Consider the following 22200-nt stretch of genomic DNA (forward strand, 5'->3'; position numbering starts at 1 on the left):
CCAACAGCCCGACCTCCTGTTGACTAAGAGGCTCCAACCCACTGTGACTTTTTTGGGTGGGGAGCCCCTCAAAGCCGTCAAAATGCTGGGGATCAGGTCCCAGCGACTAGACAGACTTCGTGCAGTGCCCTCCTGCAGAGAGCTACGTCTTAGCCCTTTGCAAAGCACATAGTGGTGGTGCAACTCAGGGTAGCCCGCCATGGCCGGGGGTAGGGGTAGGGGACCCCCTATATGTCTCTGAGCAGAGAGCTTGTTCTCCCTTCCTCCTCTCTCCTTGAGGGCAACAGGCAACAGGCACACAGGCTTTTAGCTTCCTGGGAAGAGTCCTCCGGCGATGTGTGTGTCTTTGTGTGTCTCTGTGTGTGTCTATATGTGTCTCTATGTGTCTATATGTGTGTCTCTGTGTGTCTATATATGTGTCTCTTTGTGTGTCTGTATGTGTATGTGTATGTGTCTCTTTGTGTGTTTATATGTGTGTGTCTCTGTGTGTCCGTATGTGTGTCTCTGTGTGTGTTTCTGTGTGTCTATATGTGTGTCTCTGTGTGCGTCTATATGTGTGTCTCTGTGTGTGTCTATATGTGTGTCTCTGTGTGTGTCTATATGTGCGTCTTTGTGTGTCTATATGTGTGTCTCTGTGTATCTATATGTGTGTGTCTTTGTGTGTCTTTATGTGTGTGTGTCTCTGTGTGTGTCTATATGTGTGTCTATATGTATGTCTCTGTGTGTGTTTATATTTGCGTGTCTGTGTCTTTATGTGTGTCTCTGTATGTCTCTTTGTGTGTCTATACGTGTGTGTCTCTGTGTGTGTCTATATGTGTGTGTCTATATTTGTGTGTGTATATGTGTGTGTTGGGCCTGGAGGCCGCAAACTACAACTCCCAGCAGGCCCCGCGGCGTCGGCGGCGTGACGCCACTCGCGCGCCACCTGCGTCCCGGGGAAGCGGCAGCGCGCGCGCGGGGCTGCGAGTGCGGGCGAGGGGCAGGGTCCGAGCGACTTGGGGGAGGTACCCCGCCTGTGCACACGGAGCATGGGGGTCACCGGGCCGCCGCCCCGCGCGTGACCAGGCGTGCCCGGGTCCCCGCCACCCGCCGGCCCGGGATGCGGAGCCGGGGTCGGGCGGCGGCGGCGGCGGCGGCGGTGGTGGCGGCGCCGGAGCGGCGCGGGGAGGCGGCCCGGCCCTGCGCGCGCGCGGCTGACAGCCGGGGGGCGCGGGTGCACCCCCGGCCCGCGGCGATCGCCGCCCCGCTGCTGCCCGCCCGGGGAGGCCCGCGGCACCCATGGCCCCCCGCGACGCCCCGCAGCCCGCCGGGACGGCGCCCCAGCCCCGCAGCCCGGGCGCCGCCGCCGCCCCGCGCCCGCAGCCGGTGTGACTGACTCCCCGCGCGCCATGGAGGAGGCCGAGCGGCCGGCGGGGCGCTGCGAGTGGGGCGCCCCCGCCGCGGGCCCCGTGTGGACCGCCGTGTTCGACTACGAGGCGGCGGGCGAGGAGGAGCTGACGCTGCGGCGGGGCGACCGCGTGCAGGTGCTGTCGCGGGACTGCGCCGTGTCGGGCGACGAGGGCTGGTGGACCGGGCGGCTGGCGAGCGGCCGGGTGGGCGTCTTCCCCAGCAACTACGTGGCGCCGCGCGCGCCCGCCGCGCCCCCCGCCGGCCTGCGGCTGCCCCGCGAGATCCCGTTCCACGAGCTGCGGCTGCAGGAGATCATCGGCGTCGGCGGCTTCGGCAAGGTGTACCGGGCGCTGTGGCGCGGCGAGGAGGTGGCCGTCAAGGCCGCGCGCCTGGACCCCGACCGGGACCCCGAGGCCACGGCCGAGCAGGTGCGCCAGGAAGCCCGGCTCTTCGGCGCCCTGCGGCACCCCAACATCATCGCCCTGCGCGGCGCCTGCCTCAGCCCCCCGCACCTCTGCCTGGTGATGGAGTACGCTCGGGGAGGCGCCCTGAGCCGGGTGCTGGCCGGGCGCCGGGTGCCCCCGCACGTGCTGGTCAACTGGGCCGTGCAGGTGGCCCGCGGCATGAACTACTTACACAACGATGCCCCCGTGCCCATCATCCACCGGGACCTCAAGTCCATCAACAGTAAGTGGCGTCGTCCTGCCCCCTCGCCCCCCCCGAAACGACGACAACAACAACAACAACAACAAACTTGCACCCGCAGAACTCGGGGAGGTCGATTCTGTCATGGAGCAGGAACCGGGGACACCAGGCACCCAGCACCCACGGGGCTGGAAGGGGACATGGCTGTCAGGGCCTGGTGGCAGAAAAGGTTCAGCAAGACTGGGTCGGGGGCGCCCACCAGCTTCCCAGGGGAGAGCTGCCCCTTGGATGGATTTGATGATTAGGTGGCGGGCGCCAAGGCCAGGTGATCGACCTGTGCACCAAGGATTGTTTTGCCACAAGCTTGCTTGGTCTCTACCAGTAGACTCATTTTCCCCCCGCTCTTCACCCCTTAGGGTATTCCCAAATGTCTCTCTCTGAACATTGCTTGTTGTTGTTGTTGTTTTGTTTGTTTGGGAGCCATCCCCGGCTGTGCCCAGGGCTTTCTCTTGGCGCTGCACTCAGGAATTACTCTAGGTGGTGCGCAAGGGTCCATACGGGATGCTGGGGATCAGACCCGGCTCAGCTGCATGTAAGGCTTGTGCCCTCCCGCTGTACTCTGCTCCGGCCTCCATTGTCATCTTCTCTGGGTAGGGAGGGTGTGGAGGCCATATCTGGCTGTGCTCTGGTGCTATTTCTTGCTCTCTGCTCAGGGGTCACTCCTGATGGAGTTTTGGGGTCCCTCTGTGTTGCTGGGGATTGAACTGGGGTCAGCCACATGCAAGGCAGAGTACCTTAATTCTTGTATTATCTCCAACCAGTCAGATATTCCTAAGGGAGGGACTAGTACAGGCAGAGACGACAGCATTTACCTTGTACATCCTGGCACTACTTAGGGTGCCCTGAATCCCACCAGGAGTGATCTCTGAGTGCAGAACCAGGAATAAACCCTAAGCTCCGTGGATATGACCTAAACATCAAAAATTAAAAGTATCTTGAAAGAGATGTGAAACACTCCAGTTAAGATTTTTGGAACTAGGGACCCGAGAGATAGCACAGCGGTGGTAGGGCTTTTGCCGTGCAAGCAACCGACCCAGGAAAAATGTTGTTTCGAATCCCGTATGGTCCCCTGTGCCTGCCAGGAATAACCGCTGAATCGCTGCCAGGTGTGGCCCAAAAACAAATAAACAAAAAACAATTTGTGGAACTGGAATTCCTTGCATGCAGCTAACCTGGTCTCAATTCCTGGCACTCCTTAAGCTCCCTTTAGCATAGAGCCAGAAGGAAGTTCTGAGCACCACTGCGGTCCTGGTCGTGGTCGTGCGCATGCACGCACGCGCGCGCGCGCACACACACACACACACACACACACACACACACACACAAAACCTGGAAACAAAAACACACACACAACCTTTGGGCCTGATGGGTTCCATCCTCTGCAAGCCCCCCAAAAGTGACCCCTGAGTGCAGAGCCAGGAGTAAACCCTGAGCACAGCCAGGTGTGTCCCAAATACCAACAGGAAAATGAAAGAAAAGAACTGCCTGGCCTTAAGCTGGCTCCCGAGTCATTTGGTTGAATGAGGACTGGGACCAGGTGGCCGAGCATGTCCCCTGGGACCCACATCTCAGGAAGGAGCTTCTTGTCAGCTAATATTAATTGATTGCCTATTAGATAAAAGCCCAACTGGGACCAAGGCAAAAGTGCCCTTCTGCTCCTCAGAAGCTAGCGATCTTGTCCCTTCCCCCAGATGTTTCTGGAGCGCCCACTGCACCTGTGCTGGGCCCTTAAGGATATAGCCAGCCATGGGACCCCCTCTTCTGCCATACTTCCCCTCCTCATGCCACACTCAACTTCTGTCTCCCCTTACTATTTGCTGTGCCCGATTTTGCCAACTAAGAAGACCCAGCAGGGTGCCCGGAGAGAGTACAGCATGTGGCCATCTTGGTTTTTTTGTTTTGTTTTTTGTTTTGTTTTTGTTTGTTTTTTTGCTTTTTGGGCCACACCCAGTGATGTTCAGGAGTTACTACTCCTGGCACTGTGCTTAGAAATTGGTTCTGGCTCGTGGGAACCATATGGGACACCGGGGATCGAACCCATGTCCGTCCTGTATCAGCCTCGTGCCATCCTGGGTTTCTTCCCCAGCATCCCACATGATCCCTGAGCCTATCAGGAGTGATCCCTGAGAGCAGAACTAGGAGTAACCACCCTGAGCACTGTTGGGTGTGGCCCAAAAATGAAAACTCAAAAGAATGCCCAGTAGGGCAGTTGAGCTCTGAGGCTCCCTGGTGATTCAATGTGAGGGGCTGGGGATATGGTCCTGGGGGCGTGGTCCCAGGTGGGGATCTTGTCCTGGCCAGAGACACGGCCCTGGAGTGCTGTCCTGGGTGGGGGTGAGAACGCAGTCCAAGACTGCCCTGACTATGCTTCAGGGACCGATTGCCTTGACCCCATCATGCTGCCTGAGCAGTCCTTCTCTGGATGGGTCTCACCAGGTGCAGCTCAGAGGCTTCTAGTACCTTCTAACTCCAGGCTTATCCTGGCAGTGCTGGGATGCCCAGGCAGGACCATGGGTGAGCATGGGTCTTTCTGTGTCCAAGGGATGCCTGTCAGCTTGTTGAGCTCTCTCCCCCTCTTCCTGTATTTTGTTAATGTTGTTTTGTTTTGGACCACACCTGGTGGTACTCAGGAGTTATTCCTGGCTCTGCACTTAGAAGTAGCTCCTGACAGGCTCCGGGGACCATATGGGAAGCCAGGGATTGAACCTATGTCATCTGTGTACAAGTCAAACGCCTTAACCGCTGTAATCTCAGCCCCATCCTGCATTTTTCTGTTCATTGCTGTGCCCCCTCTGCCTGCTGGTTCATAGAACAGAGGCAGACTTCCTACCCCCAGGTTAGACACACTGTGCCCAGCAGAGCTCGCCTAGGTGCCCGAGTAGTATCAGGCCTGTGCCCTGTGTTGTGGCCCTCAGTGAGGCTTGTGCTCAAACTTCAAGATGGAAAAACTAATGGTCCCCCTGGAAGATCAGGACCCTGTCCCATCTGGCCTCTTCCTTGTCCGTTCTGATTCTGAGTCCGGAAGTGGACTGAAAGAATCCCTTCACCCAGATTTTCTGTGGTCATCACAACCCTGGAGAAAGTTGTTGGAACTCTAGGCCAGGGCTTCCTGCTCAATTAATGGGGTGCCCCGGACCAGGCCTGAGGACACGTACCTCCTTAGGAAGGCCTTCTCCCCCAATTCCTCCTCATTCACAGAGCATCTGTCTGGTTTCACTTTCTTTGACTCTTTCAAGTGCAATTCTCTTGTTTGTCTTTCAGGCCATTCTCATGATATTCAGGGTCTGTCTACAGCTCTATGCTCAGGCCTCACTCCTGGTCATGTTTGGGCTTCGTGGGGTGCAGCGATTAAAACCCAGGCCTATTGGGCCTTTGGCCATTGTGGTTTAAAAACGTAGTGACGGGCCCGGAGAGATAGCACAGCAGTGTTTGCCTTGCAAGCAGCCGATCCAGGACCAAAGGTGGTTGGTTCGAATCCCGATGTCCCATATGGTCCCCCGTGCCTGCCAGGAGCTATTTCTGAGCAGACAGCCAGGAGTAACCCCTGAGCATCGCCGGGTGTGGCCCAAAAACCAAAAAAAAAAAAAAAAAAAAAAAAAAGTAGTGACAGTACAGTTCTATTTCTGGCTTTGTTCTACAAACTTACGCACTGCCACCCCAGGTCCCCACAGTTCTTGTGTCATCTATAAGCCTGTCCCTACCACTTGGTAATCAAAGACCTGGGTTTGTTTTCAATCTGCTCTGTTCTCTTACCATTTCTATGCCACGCATGAGGGAGTTTTTTCCAGTATTTTGTGTGTTTTGGGGCCACACGTCCAGCAGTGCTCGGGGCTTACTCCTGGATCTGCACTCAGGGAATCAGTCCTGACGGGGTGCCAATGATTGAGTCCAGGTCAACCCTGTGCAAGGCAAGTCCTCTTCCCCACTGTACTTTTTCTCCAGCCCATTTTGTTGTTGTTGTCTTTGTCTTTGGATCACACCTGGTGCTGTACAGAGGTTACTCTTGGATCTGAGCTTAGAAATTATTCCTGGTGTGGTTCAGGGGGCCATATAGGATGCAGGGGATTGTACAGGGTCAGCTGCGTGCAAGGCAAAAGCACTACCCACTGTGCTGTCTTTCTGGCCCTCCATCTGTAATTTCTAAAAAATACCTTCTTAAAGTCCCCTGGTTGTGATGACTGAGATTCATATGTTTGGCTGTGATGCTCTCCAGAGCTGGCACCCACAGGTGCAATGTTTATACACACTTTGCTGAGGTTCTGGGATCCCAGAGGCAGTGCTGCCAAGGGCCACATTCAGCATGTGGGGTGGTACTGGGGATTAAAGTCATGGCCTCCTACAGCAAAGCAGGGACACAGAGTGGTTAGCTATCTCCCCCAAATCCCAGGTAGACGTTTCTAAAGATTTTTGGCTCAACCTATACCAACAGGAATGGTGAGGAGGAATCACAGGAGGTTTCTAGGAAGAGGTGGCCTTTTGAGTTGGTGTTTCAAGGGTAAGATTATCCATTATGGGGCCTCGAGCATAGCATGATCACTCGCTCTGAGCTGCACACTTGGCCACATGGGTACAGATGTAAAATGACTCCATTGGTGCCATAGCAGGACCAGAAAAGGACCCAGTGATCAGAACTAAAAGCTGAGGTTAAGCAAGGAAGGATGGTGGCGGCGTCAATGTGGCCTCTGTGTCACTGCTGGCATCCTTCATTCTAGAGCAGAGCAGCAGGGGGAAGTGACACCATTGTCTCCCCATTGGCTCTAGCCGCATAGTGGGAGTCAGGGAAGGGGCCACGGGCCTGCATGGGGCCTGAGTGCACAGCCCCTCTCCCTCTTCCCTTCTCTCCTGCAGTCCTTATTCTGGAGGCCATCGAGAACCACAACCTCGCAGACACGGTGCTCAAGATCACGGACTTTGGCCTCGCCCGCGAGTGGCACAAGACCACCAAGATGAGCGCGGCGGGGACCTACGCCTGGATGGCCCCAGAGGTCATCCGTCTCTCCCTCTTCTCCAAGAGCAGTGACGTCTGGAGGTGCTGTGTCCGGGCTGGGGAGTGGGCAGACCCCCACCATGCCAGGGTCTCAGCCTGGCTTCGGGGCCTCCTCCCTGCACAGTTTGGTGGATCAACCATCAGACCAGTTTGGCAGCAGCTACTCTCTGTGGCAGGCTGTGGGGATAGTAGTGATGCTGGTGATGGAGAAAGAGAGCGTGGCATGGGGGCCCAAGGGGCTTGGGGAATGCCACTGAGTTGCCTGCCCCGTGTCACACAGGAAGCTGGGACCCCAGGGACAGCCGTGAATAGATACAGACACTGGTCACTTGTCAGGGAAGCAGGTGGAGAAGTGAACTTGGGAGCGGGAAGGCTGGGTATAAGTGAAGAACATTGTCAAAAGGACCAGAGAGAGAGAGAGAGGGGTCAAGACCAGGCGCTAGCCCTGCTTGCTGTTCAGTCCCTGGCATTATATCAGGTCCCCAGAGCCCCACCAAGAGTGATGGCTAGAGGGCTGGAGTAATAGCACAGTGTGTTGGGTGTTTGCTTTACACACGGCGATCCCTGGCATCCAATATCCCATAACCCCTGAGCCTGCCAAGATCAGTTTCTGAGTTCAGAACCAGGAGTAATTCCTGAGCACTGCTGGGTGTGCTACCTAAAAAAAGGTAAAGATTTAAAAAAATAATAAGTGTTGGCTTGAGCATTAGCGAGGAGTGATCCCTGAATACCGCCAGTCATGTTCTCACACAAAGCAAGGACCCATGTCAGCTAAATGCTGGGCTTACTCCAGGACACAGCCTCCGTGATGTGGTGCAGGGAGGTAGAACAATGCTCTGAGGACCAAAGCTGGCTTTGGGGAAAGACCCCTCAGAGTGACCTAGACACTGGCCTCTGAGGAACTGTGCAGTATTGGGGGAATAAGCTGCCCCCAGTTGTGGCAGAAATTCTTCATCCCTGGGGCCTGAAATAAGGGAGGACATGAGCACAGGTCCACTTCCTTCTGAGCAGCAGTCGAGCAGTGGCTTTGGGGCAATGTCCCAAGGAGCCAGGCCATTCTTGGGTACTGACCTTGCTGCCATCGGCCACTGAGCAGGGCTTAGTTCTTGGCACCGACAGAGCCTGAGTGAACAGACTCACATCTGTTACGCCAGTGGGACCCTGAGCAGATGGGACTGGCCTTCGCTTCTCCGGGCACTAAGTGTCCCCAGCTTCCCATCTTGAGTAGCCAGAGACTCCATCCCACTCATGGTGCCCCTCAGAATCTCATCTAGGCTCCTCCCAGCCTGGCTGCTGTCCTCTGCCCCCCATAGGGCCCCCTCCAGGCTCTACATTTCAGCCAGTAGATTTTGCTTAGTTGGGAGCTACACTGAGCAGTGCTCAGGCCCACCAATGGAAGGGATGGAGTCCAGGGCCCTGCAGATGATTGGCATTTGCTTACCCAATTGCATCACTGCTTAGTCTGGCAAGTGCAAGTGGGCAGGCTTGCAGGTCTGGTGAGCCCTGGGAGGCACCAGGGTCCAGAGCAATCAAGCTTTCTGCAGGAAGCACAGGTGCCCAGGATACTTCGGTGGCCGCCAGTGCGACAAGTTCAAGGCCGGCACTACTTCTTCTTTTTTTTTTTTTTTTTTTTTTTTTGGTTTTTGGGCCACACCCGGTAACGCTCAGGGGTTACTCCTGGCTATGTGCTCAGAAGTTGCTCCTGGCTTGGGGGACCATATGGGACATCAGGGGATCGAACCGCGGGCGGTCAGTCCAAGGCTAGCGCAGGCAAGGCAGGCACCTTACCTTTAGCGCCACCGCCCGGCACTACTTCTTAGGCAAGCAGCCTCACCCCTCTAAGTCTTTTCCTGCGATAAGCCAGGTCACACTGGTGCCTTTGGCCTTCCAGGCTATTGGAAAGGTCACTATTGCCAAGCCTGGGGTAGGCCTGAGTAAGTGCCTTTTTTAAATTATTATTTCTTTTTTGTTCGTTTGTTTGGGGTCCACATCTGGTGATACACTGACTCTGCACTCAAGGATTATTCCTGGCTGTGCTCAGGGGGCCCTGTGGGATGCCGGGGATCGAACCCAGGTTGGCAATGTGCAAGGCAAACATCCTCCCTGCTGTGCTATCTCCCAGCCCTGCTAAGTGCTTTCTTGATCGGAGCCAAACTGCATCACTTACTCTTAGAAGTGCCAATGTTGTGCAGGATCCTAGAGGAAGAGCCTTTAGCTCAGGTTTAGAGCAAGTGGAGACAAGGATGGGTTCAAGGGAGGGAGGAAGGAACAGGACCTCTGGCGCCGAAGGCGAGACATGTGCTGAGGTGGGTGGTCACGCTGAGCAGGGCTCACTCAGCTGCCCAGGGAGGTCGGCAGGCGAGGTTCAGGGGCCACCAAAGGTCAGAGCGAAGGGGGCAGGCATCTTTGCCACCAGGAGGGTTCTCGGGCAGTGGGGAAGGGAGAGAGAGAGGGAGACCAAAGGCCCCCAGCAGTGGTCAGAGTGGGCTCTGGGGGTCTCACACCAGGACTGGAAGTCAGGGTGAGGGAGGGTCGCATGACACAAGGCTGGGCGGGCTGCAGCCTCACCCCACCCTCTCCTCTCCTCCCCTGCAGCTTCGGGGTGCTGCTGTGGGAGCTGCTGACGGGGGAGGTGCCCTATCGGGAAATCGACGCCTTAGCTGTGGCCTATGGTGTGGCCATGAACAAGCTGACGCTGCCCGTGCCCTCCACGTGCCCCGAGCCCTTTGCCCGCCTGCTGGAGGGTGAGTCAGAGGTCCATGGGAAGGCCAAGGTACCCCCTTGACACCTTCCATCGAGGTGGGACCCCCAGTAGTCTCGTTGCAGCTGGCCTTGGCCCCAAACCATCAAGACCACCTCTAAGGCAGGGCTCATGGCCCTAGGGTGCCACCCCCAGCCTTGATCAGGTCCCCATTGGGCTGAGTGAGCGCGGAGCTGGGATAAGGCTTTAGGGCCCGCTGGTTGCTGCCCCAGACCGCAGCCCTGACCCTCCCACTCTTGCCCCAGAGTGCTGGGACCCTGAGCCCCACGGCCGGCCAGACTTCGGCAGCATCCTGAAGCAGCTGGAGCTCATCGAGCAGTCGGCCCTGTTCCAGATGCCGCTGGAGTCCTTCCACTCGCTGCAGGAGGACTGGAAGCAGGAGATCCAGCACATGTTCGACGACCTGCGCACCAAGGAAAAGGTGCCAGCGCGGGCAGGCGGGTACAGGGGTGCCGCAAGCAAGCCTGCAAGCCCCCAGTTCTCTGTCTTTGTGCTGCTCAGAGACCCTTTTGGGAGCTCTGTGCTCTGTTCCTTGGGGTCCTTTTGGGACTAGGGGGCCTTTCTTTTTTTTTTCTTTTATGGTGCTGGGAATTGAGCCCAGAGTCCCACGTATGCAAAGTAAAAGTATCCAGAGCTGCATCCCAAGCATTGAGGGATGCTTGGGGGACTGTGATGCTGGGAGTTGAGCATAGGGCTCCGTATACACAGCTCAGGGCGCTTCCTTGGGCTGGGGATGTTGCTTCAGGGCCTGGTACAGGCTTTTCATGCAGGAGGTCCAGGGTTTTTATTTGTTTCTTTTGGGGCCACACCCGGCAGCACTCAAGTTACTCCTGGCTCTATGCTCAGAAGTCACTCCTAGCAGGCTCGGGAGACCATATGGGATGCTGGGGATCGAACCTGAGTCTGTCCTGGGTCAGCTGAGTGCATGGCAAATGTCCTACAGCTGTGCTGTCGCTCCGGCCCAGAGATACAGGTTTGATCCCCAACACCGCATAGTTTCCCCCTAAGCACTGCCTGGAGGGAGTTCTGAGCACTGTTGGATGTGACCCCAGACCAAAAATCAGGCAAGTCTTCTGTGGTGACTGTAGGGGAAGGCTCCAATGTGAACCTGCAGGTGATAAATGCAGCAAAACATGACAAGCAAAACAAGGAAGCAGGGCCAGAGATAGCATGGAGGTAAAGCATTTGCCTTGCATGCAGAAGGTCAGTGGTTCAAATCCCGGCATCCCATATGGTTCCCCAAGCCTGCCAGGAGCAATTTCTGAGCGTAGAGCCAGGAGTAACAACACCTGAACGCTGCCGGGTATGACCCAAAAACCAAAAAAATTTTTAAGAAGGAAGCAATGGGGACCTATGGGGAAAATACTGGCAAAATACAAAAATGTGGAGTTTGGCTGATATAGCTGCCTCAGCTCCACCCTTCTCGCTGCTTTTCTGGCTGTTGAAAAAAATTAAAATCAGGGGCCAGAGCGATAGCACAGTGGTAGGGTGTTTGCCTTGCATGCAGCCGACCTGGGTTCTGTTCCTGGCATCCCATAGGATCCCCTGAACCTGCCAGGAGTGATTTCTGAGCGTCGAGCCAGGAGTAACCCCTGAGCACTGCCAGGTGTGACCCAAAAACCAGGAGTAATTCCTGAGCATGGCCAGGTGTGGCCCAAAAAACAAACAAAAACATTAAAACCAGGGGCCAGAGCAATAGCACAGCAGACAATGTGTTTGCCTTACAAGCAGCCAATCCCCTTGCAAGGGTCTGATCTCCTTCATTCCATATGGTCTCCCCCAAGTTGCTAGGAGTGATTCCTGAATGTAGAACCCTGAGCACTGCTAAGTTTTCTGCCCCAAATCAAACAAAAAAATTTAGGTTCGAGTGAAAGAAAAAGGAGGCAAGGAACCCCCCCACCCCACCCCGTTTCTGAGCTCGTGAAGCACCTGCTGTCACCCCAGCTTCTCCCCCATCTCCAGGACAACACAGCCATGCCATCCCCAGGCAGGCACCTGGGCCTAGTGCGGGAAACAGTCCCCCGCAGTTGCTCTTCTCACCCCTCTCTGCTCTAGGCACCCCCTTTGTCCCTCCCCGTTGCAGCCACCCTTTCCCCTCACTCCCTGCAGGAGCTGCGGAGCCGGGAAGAGGAGCTGCTGCGGGCAGCCCAGGAGCAGCGCTTCCAGGAGGAGCAGCTGCGGCGGCGCGAGCAGGAGCTGGCCGAGCGCGAGATGGACATCGTGGAGCGCGAGCTGCACCTGCTCATGTGCCAGCTGAGCCAGGAGAAGCCGCGGGTCCGCAAGCGCAAGGGCAACTTCAAGCGCAGCCGCCTGCTCAGGCTGCGGGAAGGCTGCAGCCACATCAGCCTGCCCTCGGGTAAGGGCGCACGGCACTCTCCCAGGGTGTCCAGTACCGTCCAGGGCAACTGGTAACCTCCCAGAACACCCAGTACCCACCCAGGTGCCTGGTACCCTCCCCTCCAGGACTCACACTGGGAGAAAACCTCAGAACTCTCAGGAGCTCCAGTCTCCTCATAGACCAGAATGATAGCACAGCGATAGGGTGTTTGCCTTGAATGTGGCCAACCCTGGAAGGACTCCAGTTGATTACTGGCATCCCATATGGTCCCTGAGCCTGCCAGGAGTGATTTCTGAGCTCAGAGTCAGGAGTAACCCCTGAGCACCACTAGATGTGACCCAAAAAAACAAGTATCTCTCCATATAAAAAGCTGAACCTTGCAGTCCCCCCATCATGCTCCATACACAACCGTCCTCCACCTCCGCACAGCCCTCAAGCTCTGACTCAGTTTCTTGACGCCACTCCCACCCCCCCGCTTGTTGGTGTGTCATGCCAGCTGGGCCTAGGCGAATGCAGGAGCCACCACCCCAGCTCCACCTAGTTTTTTGCACCTGGCAGCACCCAGGGCTGCTCCCAGCTCGAGGGTCGCTCCTGCTGTGCTCTGGAACCACCTGCCAGGATAGGACATGGGGGAAGCCCAGGCCACCATGGGCACAGGCTGTGTGATCTCAGCCCTTTCTCTCTGACCTACCTGTTCTTTTCTCTTTTTTTTTTTTTTTTTTTTTTTTGAGGGGATCCTACACTTGGCAGTACTCGGGTTACCTACTCCTGGCTTTGCACTCAGGGAATCATTCAGCGGACCAAATGGGACACCAGAAATGGAACCCAGGTCAGCTGTGTTCACACCAAGCATTTTACCTGCTGTGCTATATCTCTCCATCTCCCACCCCTTATCTTTATTTTTCCCTTTTGTTCTGGAGTTACTTCTGGCTCTGCGTTCAGAAATCTCTCTTGACAGACTCAGGGGACCATATGGGATGCAGAGAATCAAACCCAGGTCAACCTCCTGCAAGGCAAACTCCCTGCCCGCTGTGCTGTCACTCCAGCGTCCCCCGTCTTTTATTATCCTTTCTTCTGCTGCTCTCCCACTTCCCAGCAGAACTTGGCTGAGGGACGCCTCTCTCATCCTGTAGTGCTCCCTGTGGCCTGGGTTTTTCTGCTGGAGGCCCCTAGTATATCTTGCAAATGTCACTCTGGCCTTTGAGTCACCTGCAAGCTGGCATGAGGTTAAACCAGGTGAAATTGCTAATGTCCGGCTTCACATAACCAGACGGTTCACCATGACACCCCCATGGTGGGTGGGGCTTGGGGCTTCATCAGTATAAGCTCAGGCTTGGGTTTCATCCTCAAAAACTTTCCTCCAGCACATTTTGCACGTTTAAGAGCCACATTCATAAAGGGAGAAGCAATGGGCAATCGATTTCCATACATTCCATTTGGCCCTGCGCAGCCCAAATGTCAGGGTTCCCTGTGAAATCGGCATAAGAGCTGGTCCCTGCCAGTTTGCCGCCTCCCACACGAGAGCTTGGCGGCACAGTGTCCAGGACTAGTCCCTCAAAAGTCCAGGTATAGGGCTCTATTTTTTGTTTTGTCTTGGGGGCGACTCCCAGCTTCATGTGCTTGTGGGGCATACCCACAAGTGCTGGGATAGGGGGCACCACATCCTGGGGAATCGAGCTCTAGTTTTCTTCCCACAGGCAAAACCTACGCCCCAGCCATTTGGATATCTGCTCTGAGAAGTGCCCCCAGAAGATCCGTTTCTTTTTCGTTTGTTTGGTTTTTGGGTCATACCGGCAGCCTCAGGGGTTACTCCTGGCTCTACGCTTAGAAATGGCTCCTGGCAGGCTCGGGGAACCATATGGGATGCTGGGATTTGAACCACTGTCCTTCTGCATGCAAGGCAAATGCCTTACCTTCGTGCTGTCTCTCCGGCCCAGAAGATCCATTTCTAAACAAACTTTCCTTATGCCTCCAAAGTCAGGGGAAGGCTCAGCACTGTATAAAGTGCATGAGCTCCAATTCCAGCACTCCATCCCCACATGTGGCTCCTGTCTGCTACTCAGACCTGGGCCTTCAACCCCCAGGATGTGTCAGGGGTGGCTGGGCACTTGGCGCCCAGCTGGCTGCACCCCCCTCCAGCATGGCAGGTTCAGGGCCGGCAAATATGCATATCCAGGAAGGATCCCAATGATGTGAACACAGCTGCCCCAGGACCCCGTCGTCAGGAGGGCAAAATGGTAGTGCCCCCTTCTGTCCTTCCACAGAGGGAACGTTCCTGGGGGCAGGTATTGAGAAGAGTCTTTTTCTGCAGGCTTCGAGCATAAGATCACAGTCCAGGCCTCTCCCACCCTGGACAAGCGGAAAGCATCGGATGGCATCAGCCCCCCGGCTAGCCCCAGCATCATCCCCCGGCTGAGGGCTATTCGCTGTGAGTACCCCCAGACTTCTCAGAGCCCCCAACTTGCACCATGTCAGAGGGACAACCAGAGCAGGACAGCTGGGCCACCTCCCTCTGTCATCAAGGAGGAAAGCAAAAGTCAGGAGGGGTCAGTGAGCTAGTATACTAGGTAGGGAGGGTGCTTGCCTTGCTTTGATCCCCAGTACCCATATTGTTCCCTAGCATGTCATTTGGGATCCCTGAACACTGGAGTAAGATCTGAATGCTGCCAGGTGTAACCCAAACACCAAAAAAAGCCAGAGCAGGGTTAGAGTGATCCCACAGCCAGGATGGCGTTTGTCTTGCATACGACTGATCCAGGTTTGATCTTGGCATCCATATGGTCCCCCAAGCCCTCCAGAAGTGATTCCTGAGTACAGAGCCAGTGGTAACCCCTGAGTGCTGCCAGGTGTGGACCAAAAACAAAAATAAAGTGCAAAAAAAAAATCAACCCAACAGAATATGGCTGAGCACGTGCCTGATATGAGGTACTGAGCCCAGTCCCTGACACCCACAAAGGCCCACTAGGGGAGACTTTGTGGCTCCCACTCTTGACCCTATTAAGTCAAAAGAAAAATCAAAGGCCAGGCAGTGTCCACAGTGCTGAAATCTCCAGAGGCAGGCAGGGAGGGGGAGCAAAGAGAAAAACTATTCTTTGAGGAGATGCCCAAGTGGAGTTGGGGGGCCTGGGTGTGGAAGAGCATGAGCTGGGGGAGAAGCGCAGGGAGAGGAGCCCACAGAGGGCACAGCTGAGAACCTTGGGCTGAGCGGGGAGGATGAGCCTGATGAGCCGCCATGCAGCTGGAGTGAGGCAGAGGTGGATGCGGGCTTATGGGCCTGGGACCCAGGAAGGTGCCCGATTTCGTGGAGGTTATTGTTTTATTCAGGGGTTCAGGGGCCTGTGATGCAGGGCCACCACCCAGGGCCTCGTATTGTACCAGAATACGCAAAAGCCTGTATTGTGAAGGAGCCCTGGAGGGCTGGGGCAGGGCACTGGGGTGACCAGAAGGGCCTTTCTCTAAGAGGGCAGGAGGAAAGGCAGGGGCCGTAAGGGGGTCTGAAGTTCTAGGGCGCAGAAACTCATCCCCTTCCGGGGCGCAGTGACTCCCGCAGATGCGGGCGGAGGTAGCAGCAGTGGCAGCAGCAGCAGCGGGACCTGGAGCCGCAGCGGCCCCCCGAAGAAGGAGGAACTGGCTGCCAGCAAGAAGAAGGGCCGGACATGGGGCCCGAGCTCCACCCTGCAGAAGGAGCGGGTGGGAGGAGAGGAGAGGTACTGTTGCTGGGGCGGGTGGGCGGAGCTGAGCCCTGGGATCTGCTGCCCAACGAGCCCCTGACCCTCCCTCCGAACTCCGCAGGCTCAAGACCCTGGGCGAGGGCAGCAAACAGTGGTCATCAAGTGCCCCCAACTTGGGCAAATCCCCCAAACACACCCCCATCGCCCCTGGCTTTGCCAGCCTCAATGAGATGGGTAAGAGGGGGAAAGGCAGAAAGTCAAGGGTTTAAGGGTTTTGGGGGCAGCAGTGAGCTGGAGGGCCTGCCAGGATGGCGCAGTTGGAAGGTTGGGCCAGCATCAAGCTGGGTCTGCCAGGTCGGGCGAGCCAAGGGCTCGGTGGGCCCCCCCCCCTTCCAGCTCCCCACTCCGGTCTCTCCGATTGCAGAGGAGTACGCCGAAGACGGCGACGGCGGCAGCGTGCCCCCGTCCCCCTACACCACCCCGTCCTACCTCACCGTGCCGCTGCCCCCCGAGCCGTCGCCGGGCCCGCGGGGACCCTGGGAGCGGGCCGTCACGCCCCCTGCGCGCCCGGGGCCGGGCGGCCGGCGGCGCTGCGACCTGGCGCTCCTGGGCTGCGCCACGCTGCTGGGCGCCGTGGGCCTGGGCGCGGACGTGGCCGAGGCGCGCGCGGCCGAGGGCGAGGAACATCGCGGCTGGCTCGACGGCCTCTTCCCCCGCGCCGGCCGCTTCCCCCGCGGCCTCAGCCCGACCGGCCGCTCCCCGGGCCGCCGGGACGACGCGGGCCCCGGCCCCCCCGCGCCGCCGGGCCTGGCGCCCTCGGTCACCGTCGTGTCGCTGTCGTCCGTGTCCGACTGCAACTCCACGCGCTCGCTGCTGCGCTCGGACAGCGACGAGGCCGCGCCGGCCGCGCCCTCCCCGCCGCCCTCGCCCTGCGAGCCTGAGCCCCGGCCGAGCGCCAACCCGCTGGTGGACCTGGAGCTGGAGAGCTTCAAGCGGGACCCCCGCCAGTCGCTCACGCCCACCCACGTCCCCGCCGCACGCGCCGCCAGCCGCGGACACCGCCGGACGCCCTCGGACGGGGCGCTGGGGCAGCGCGGGGCGTCCGAGCCCTTGGGCCCCGGCCAGGGTGAGTGCGCGCCCCGCCCCGAGACGGTTAGAGCTGGAGCTGGGGACCCCCTACTGCGGGAGGACAGGGCAGAGCACTTGCCTCGCATGTAGTCAGCCCAAGTTCGGTCCCGGCCACCCCATAAGGTCCCTGAGTTAGGAGTGATCTCTGCATGCAGAGCCATAAACACCGCTAGGATCAGAAAGAAAATATAGATAAGATAGATAAATGAAAAACTCCTGAGGCCGGAGCGATAGCACAGCGGCAAGGCTTTTGCCTTGCACGAGACCAACACAGGACCAAGCCTGGTTCGAATCCCAGCATCCCATATGGTCCCCCGAGCCTGCCAGGAGCCACTTCTGAGCGCAGAGCCTGGAATCCTGAGCGCCGCCGGGTGTGACCCAAAAACCTTAAAAAAAAAAAAAAAAAAAAAAAAAAGGGAAGAAAAAAATCCCTGTGCTGGAGGGGGGAGGTGGTGGTGTTTCGTTCCCGCCCCCAGCTGGGACCAGTTCAGCTGCTGTGACGTCCCTATTCCGCACCTGTGCTGTGAGGTTCTGTCTCGGCCCACTCCGAGGCAGCTTTGCTCTGAAAACTGAGAAATGATCCACACCGACCCCCACCTACACTGACGCCCCTGACCTTCCCTCCGCAGGCCCTCGAGATGCCCAGGACTTCCCCCGCCTGCCGGACCCCCAGGCCCTGTTCCCGGCGCGCCGCCGGCCTCCCGAGTTCCCTGGCCGGCCCACCACCTTGACTTTTGCCCCGAGACCCCGGCCCGCCGCCAGCCGGCCTCGCCTGGACCCCTGGAAACTGGTCACGTTCGGGCGGACGCTCAGCATACCCCCTCCGGGCAGGTGGGACCCGGCGGCCAGCGGGCAGCCCACACTGCTGGACTTGGACACGGAGGGGCAGAGCCAGGACTGCACGGTACCCCTGTGCGAGGCGCGGGGCTCCCGCTGACGGGGCCACCCGCCCTCGAAGCCTTGAATGTAGCTCCCAGGACCGGCCTCAGCCCACCGGACCACAAGGCTGGGGAGGCCCTGGGCAGGAAACCCACTATTTATTGGGGAGGGGGAGGGGGGCTTAATTTATTCCTTTGTACCCCAGGGGTGGGGCCCTGTGCCCACCCTGCAGTGGGGGAGGGTCGGCAGGGACACTCAGGGACAGGGCATCACGGGGCATTTGGCACAAAATGCAACATTAAAGGTCACCCCTGCCCCTTTTTCCACGCTCCTCTGTGTCTTCCCTGCTCGCCCCTTCAGTCTTTCTACGCCACTGAGGCCCTGGGAATGACACCTGGGCCCATATCCCCTCCCTGTCCCCACAGAACACACTGCGTCGCAGTCACCAGTGACAAGTGCTTTACCAACCAACACAAGCTTGGGGGGGGGGGGGTGTTTACAGACTCGGTGGAAGGGAAGAGGAATGGGGACAGTCCCCTGGGTGGCCTCAGCCAATGACGTCCCGTGGCCCGGCACGGGTCCCACTGTCTTCCCGCGGGAGGCTGCAGCGGTTCATCTTGAGCTGAGTCAGCTGGATGTAGCGGAGCACGTTGGTGTCTGCGGAGGGGAAAGATGTCAGCAGTGACATCTGCGCCCCTCGGGCTCCCCCCTCCTTGTCCCCAACCTCCCGGGGCTCCCACACCGCCCTTCTCCAGAAGCCCAGCCACAACAAGCCTCACGCCTCCACTCGCTGCTTTGGCACTGGCTCTGCCGCCTTCTGCCAGGAAAGCCACTGCTCTCGGGCTCCTGTCACAGGCCCTCAGCTTCAGGGGCACCTGCCCGTAGTCTGTGCCGTGGGCCACTTAGCAGGAAAGCAGTGGCTCTTCTGGCCACCCTGTGCCAGGCACCAGCTCATCTGTCCCTGTCAGTGACTCTTAATACAAACGGACTAGTCTGTGTCCACACACACACACACACACACACACCATATAACACACCTGCTATATATTCTCCATATGCACATCACATACCCCCCACGCACTCACCCCTCTCCAGAGACACCCCCCAATTCTAAGAAACCCCTACAACCCCATCTCCAGTTCTAAGAGCCCCCCACAACCGTCAGTGCCCTGGCATTTTCCACCGTGTGGCGTTTGCCTCCCCAGCCTGTGATCCACAGGTGTGAGCCGGTGCAGTGCGGTGAACAGGGCTGAGGCTGCGAGGCTCAGCGAGGGTGACGGGCATGGAGGCCGGTGGGTGCACGGGGGTGATGGGAGACCCGACTTAAGGGGAGAGGGTCGGAGGAGCGATGGTGAGCGGCAGGTGGGGTGGGAGAGCAGTAGGTGGAAGCGGGTACCTTACCCTGCCAGCAACAGCCCAGCCCGGAGGCTGGTGCCCGCGCCGCCCCCTCACCTGTGGGCTCCCGGCTGCGGGCCTCCTGCAGGTAGCGCAGCGCGCGCGCGTAGTCGCCCAAGTGGTAGAAGGCGATGCCGGCGCGGTAGGTGGCCTTGAAGTTGCCCTGCTGCTTCTCCAGCACCTTGAGGCAGTACTCGCGCACACGCTCGTAGTTCACCAGCTCCGACTGCAGCAGGCAAGCTGCGGGGGCGGCGGGCCGGTGGTGCTCTCAGGGCCTGCCCGCACCTCCAGACTTCCCCGGGCCCCGGGGAGCATCCCTCACCCACCCACCCACCCCACCCCAAAAGATGTCTCGGGCACCAGGAGCCAGGGCAGGGGAAGGGGGAGGTCATCTGCCTGGCCGCTAGAGAGCGCCCGAGCCCACGAGCGCCCGGGGCCACTGAGAAGGCCAGCTAAGGGCGCGATGGCACAGGCGAGGAAACGTTTCCGTGGCTGCTCTGGGGTGAGCGGCTGCTCATCGACTCTTTGCAGCCCCAAGCAGCCTGTGCATCCCAGCTCCTTCACCTGTAGGCCCTAACACCCACTCACCCCCTTTGCTTAAACCCTGGGGGTCTCCCCTGTGGGCCACACCTTGCAAGCCCCCCACATAACCAAGCACCGGAGCTGCAGCATCGCCCCTTCCCCTGCCCCCTTGCTCCATGTCACAGACCCCTCCGTGCACCTGTGAGCGAGTCATAGCATTCCACCTCGGTGCTCTCCACCAGGCGCCGCTGCTCCTCGCTGAGCCGGGCCGGCCCGGGGCTGGTGGCAGGCCCGGGGGCGTGGGCGTGGGCGGGCAGGCCTCCGGGGCGGGCTCCCTGCGCCGCCTTCAGCTGCAGCAGCGCCCGGTGGTACTTGCCGATGGCTTCGCGGAACTTCTTCTCTCGGTAGCAGCGCTGGCCCTCCGCCTTGAAAGCCACGGCAGCGCGCAGGCTGCTGTCGAGCGCGGCGCCCAGGCCCCCCGACGGCTCCGGGGCCGGGCCCGCTCGAGCCGGGCCATGGCGGGCAGCCGGGCCCGGCGGGGACAGGGCGGGCGGCGGGCGCGGCGGAGGCTCCGGGGCAGCGCTGAGCATCAGCACGGGGACAGCGCGCCGCGCTGCATTGTGGGAAACTCCTGCGGCCGCCGCGGCGGCGGCTGCTGCTGCAGCTACCGCATCGCCCCCCGCGGGGCCGGTCCCCACCCTCTCTCCGCCCCCGCACCTCCAGCAGCCGGTTCGGGCTGCCCCCTATGGGTCTAGAGAAACCCCTCCAGAATTCCTGGGTTGTTCTGCCTTCAGATCCACCCCAGTTCTAATCCCTGCCTGGCTCTAGAAAGGCCTGACCACACTCCAGTCTGTTCACCACCACCACCTCCTCCTCCTCCTCCTCCTCCAGGCCCCAAAATCTTTCCAGAAGGAAAGGACAGATCTGAGGGGGAGCAGAGGGACTTAGCAACTTCCCGATGAGCTGGTTTTTCAGCCCTATTGGTAGAATGATCCTCATGTTGTCGATTTTTTTTTAAACCCTCCCCTCTTTGACAGACAAATCGTCTCAATCACTGGTACTCTGTGTCTCTGAGGGACAGTGGCAGCAACTGCCAGCGGGGAAGACAGCCCAGAGGGGGCAGCTGGAGTATTAGGAGATATGGTAGTCTGTGAGGACCCCCCTGAGGCACCTTGTACTGGTTTAGGTGGTGAGGGGGGCTGGTGGAGGAGGGCAGAACTCTCAGGAGAGACCCCTCTTCATTCTTCAGGTTTCCTGCCTGAAGTAAATAAGAAAACTAGCAGCAGAGCGGAGCTATAGCACAATAGGTAGGGTGTTTGCCTGGCACACGGCTAATCCTGGGTTCAATCCCCGGCATTCCATATGGCCTGAGCATGCCAGGAGTAATTTCTGAGCTCAGAATCAGGAGTAACCCCTGAGCACCGCTGGATGTAGCCCAATCCAAAAAAGAACACCAGCAGCAAATAAGTGAGTCCAGTCTGAGCACTTAGTCAAAAGAACACCCAGGAAAGGACATATGTGAGAATCTTCCAAGAGATAAATGGGATGGACAGAATGCCTTCTGTTACCCCCATAACTGCTTGCTTGGTTGTGGGTCTTGGCCAACTCCCTGCCTCTCCTCCGCTCTGCCTGTGGAACATGGTGATAAGGGGGTTTCTTCTATGGGAGGAACTGTTGATACTGACTTCGCTCAAGCAGCGCCTGGTGCTGAGCAGGCAATAGCTGCTTCTTATCGTACTTGAGACTCGGAAATGTGTGATAAGAAGTACCTGGATCTGAGCCAACCACCGCTAATAGTTGCAGAACAAATGGACGCGAGGGCCTGAGTGATATAATACAGCAAGTAGGGCACTTGCTTGCAGTTAACCCAGATTTGATCCCCAGCACCTATTATGGTCCTCTGAGCCCACCAAGAGTGATCCCTGAACCCCACCAGGTGTGATCCCCCCACAAAATAAAAAATAAATGGGGGAGGGCTAAAAAATAAAATAAATAGGGGGGGTTGGAGAGATAGCACAGCATTAGGGAGTTTGCCTTACATGTAGCCAATCCAGGATGGATGATGGTTTGAATCCCAGCATCCTGCATGGTCCCCTGAGCCAGCTGGGAGCGATTTCTGAGTGCAGAGCCAGGAGTGACCTCTGAGTACCGCCAGGCGTGACCCCCCCCCCCCAAAAAAAGAAGAAATTGTGGGCCAGAATGGTAGCACAGTGGTAGAGCATTTGCCTCTCATGCAGCTGACCCAGGATGAACACAGGTTTGATCCCCAGCATCCCATATGGTCCCCCAACCTGGCCCCAAAAAACAGAAAAGAAGAAATGGATGAATGGCTTTGTCACCCATAATGCATTACTCAATCCCAAAATCTTAACTTGGGTCTCAGTCTCAAATCCCAAACTTGGGGCCAAGGGTGGGCAGTGAGCTT

The 22200-nt window shown here is 58.1% G+C and overlaps 3 protein-coding genes across 3 annotated transcripts in view; 1 reads left to right on the plus strand and 2 right to left on the minus strand.

Annotated features, from left to right (window-relative positions):
* AKT2 (AKT serine/threonine kinase 2) overlaps positions 1–22200 on the minus strand; it is a 350831-nt gene that overhangs the window by 271231 nt on the left and 57400 nt on the right. The window lies entirely within an intron of this gene.
* MAP3K10 (mitogen-activated protein kinase kinase kinase 10) lies at positions 1389–18180 on the plus strand. Its single transcript, XM_049787146.1, has 10 exons — positions 1389–2076; positions 6943–7123; positions 9677–9825; positions 10088–10263; positions 11952–12198; positions 14492–14608; positions 15719–15887; positions 15973–16085; positions 16276–16977; positions 17609–18180. The coding sequence occupies exons 1-10, from the start codon at positions 1389–1391 to the stop codon at positions 17914–17916; spliced, it is 2850 nt and encodes a 949-aa protein (XP_049643103.1). The 3' UTR covers positions 17917–18180.
* On the minus strand, positions 18301–20394 carry TTC9B (tetratricopeptide repeat domain 9B). Its single transcript, XM_049787205.1, is given in 4 exon segments — positions 18301–18515; positions 19311–19493; positions 19975–20376; positions 20379–20394. Coding segments are annotated over 4 exon segments (711 nt in total). The 3' UTR covers positions 18301–18405.

The sequence above is a fragment of the Suncus etruscus genome, chromosome 14, assembly GCF_024139225.1.
Source record: "Suncus etruscus isolate mSunEtr1 chromosome 14, mSunEtr1.pri.cur, whole genome shotgun sequence".
Lineage (NCBI taxonomy): Eukaryota > Metazoa > Chordata > Mammalia > Eulipotyphla > Soricidae > Suncus > Suncus etruscus.

Excerpts from the sequence above, each read along its gene's own strand:
- MAP3K10 (XM_049787146.1), top strand. The coding sequence starts at position 1,389 with ATGGAGGAGGCCGAGCGGCCGGCGGGGCGCTGCGAGTGGGGCGCCCCC. Across the intron at positions 7,124-9,676 it reads AAGAGCAGTGACGTCTGGAG|CTTCGGGGTGCTGCTGTGGG; the intron begins GTGCTGTGTCCG and ends CCTCCCCTGCAG. Across the intron at positions 9,826-10,087 it reads CTTTGCCCGCCTGCTGGAGG|AGTGCTGGGACCCTGAGCCC; the intron begins GTGAGTCAGAGG and ends CTCTTGCCCCAG.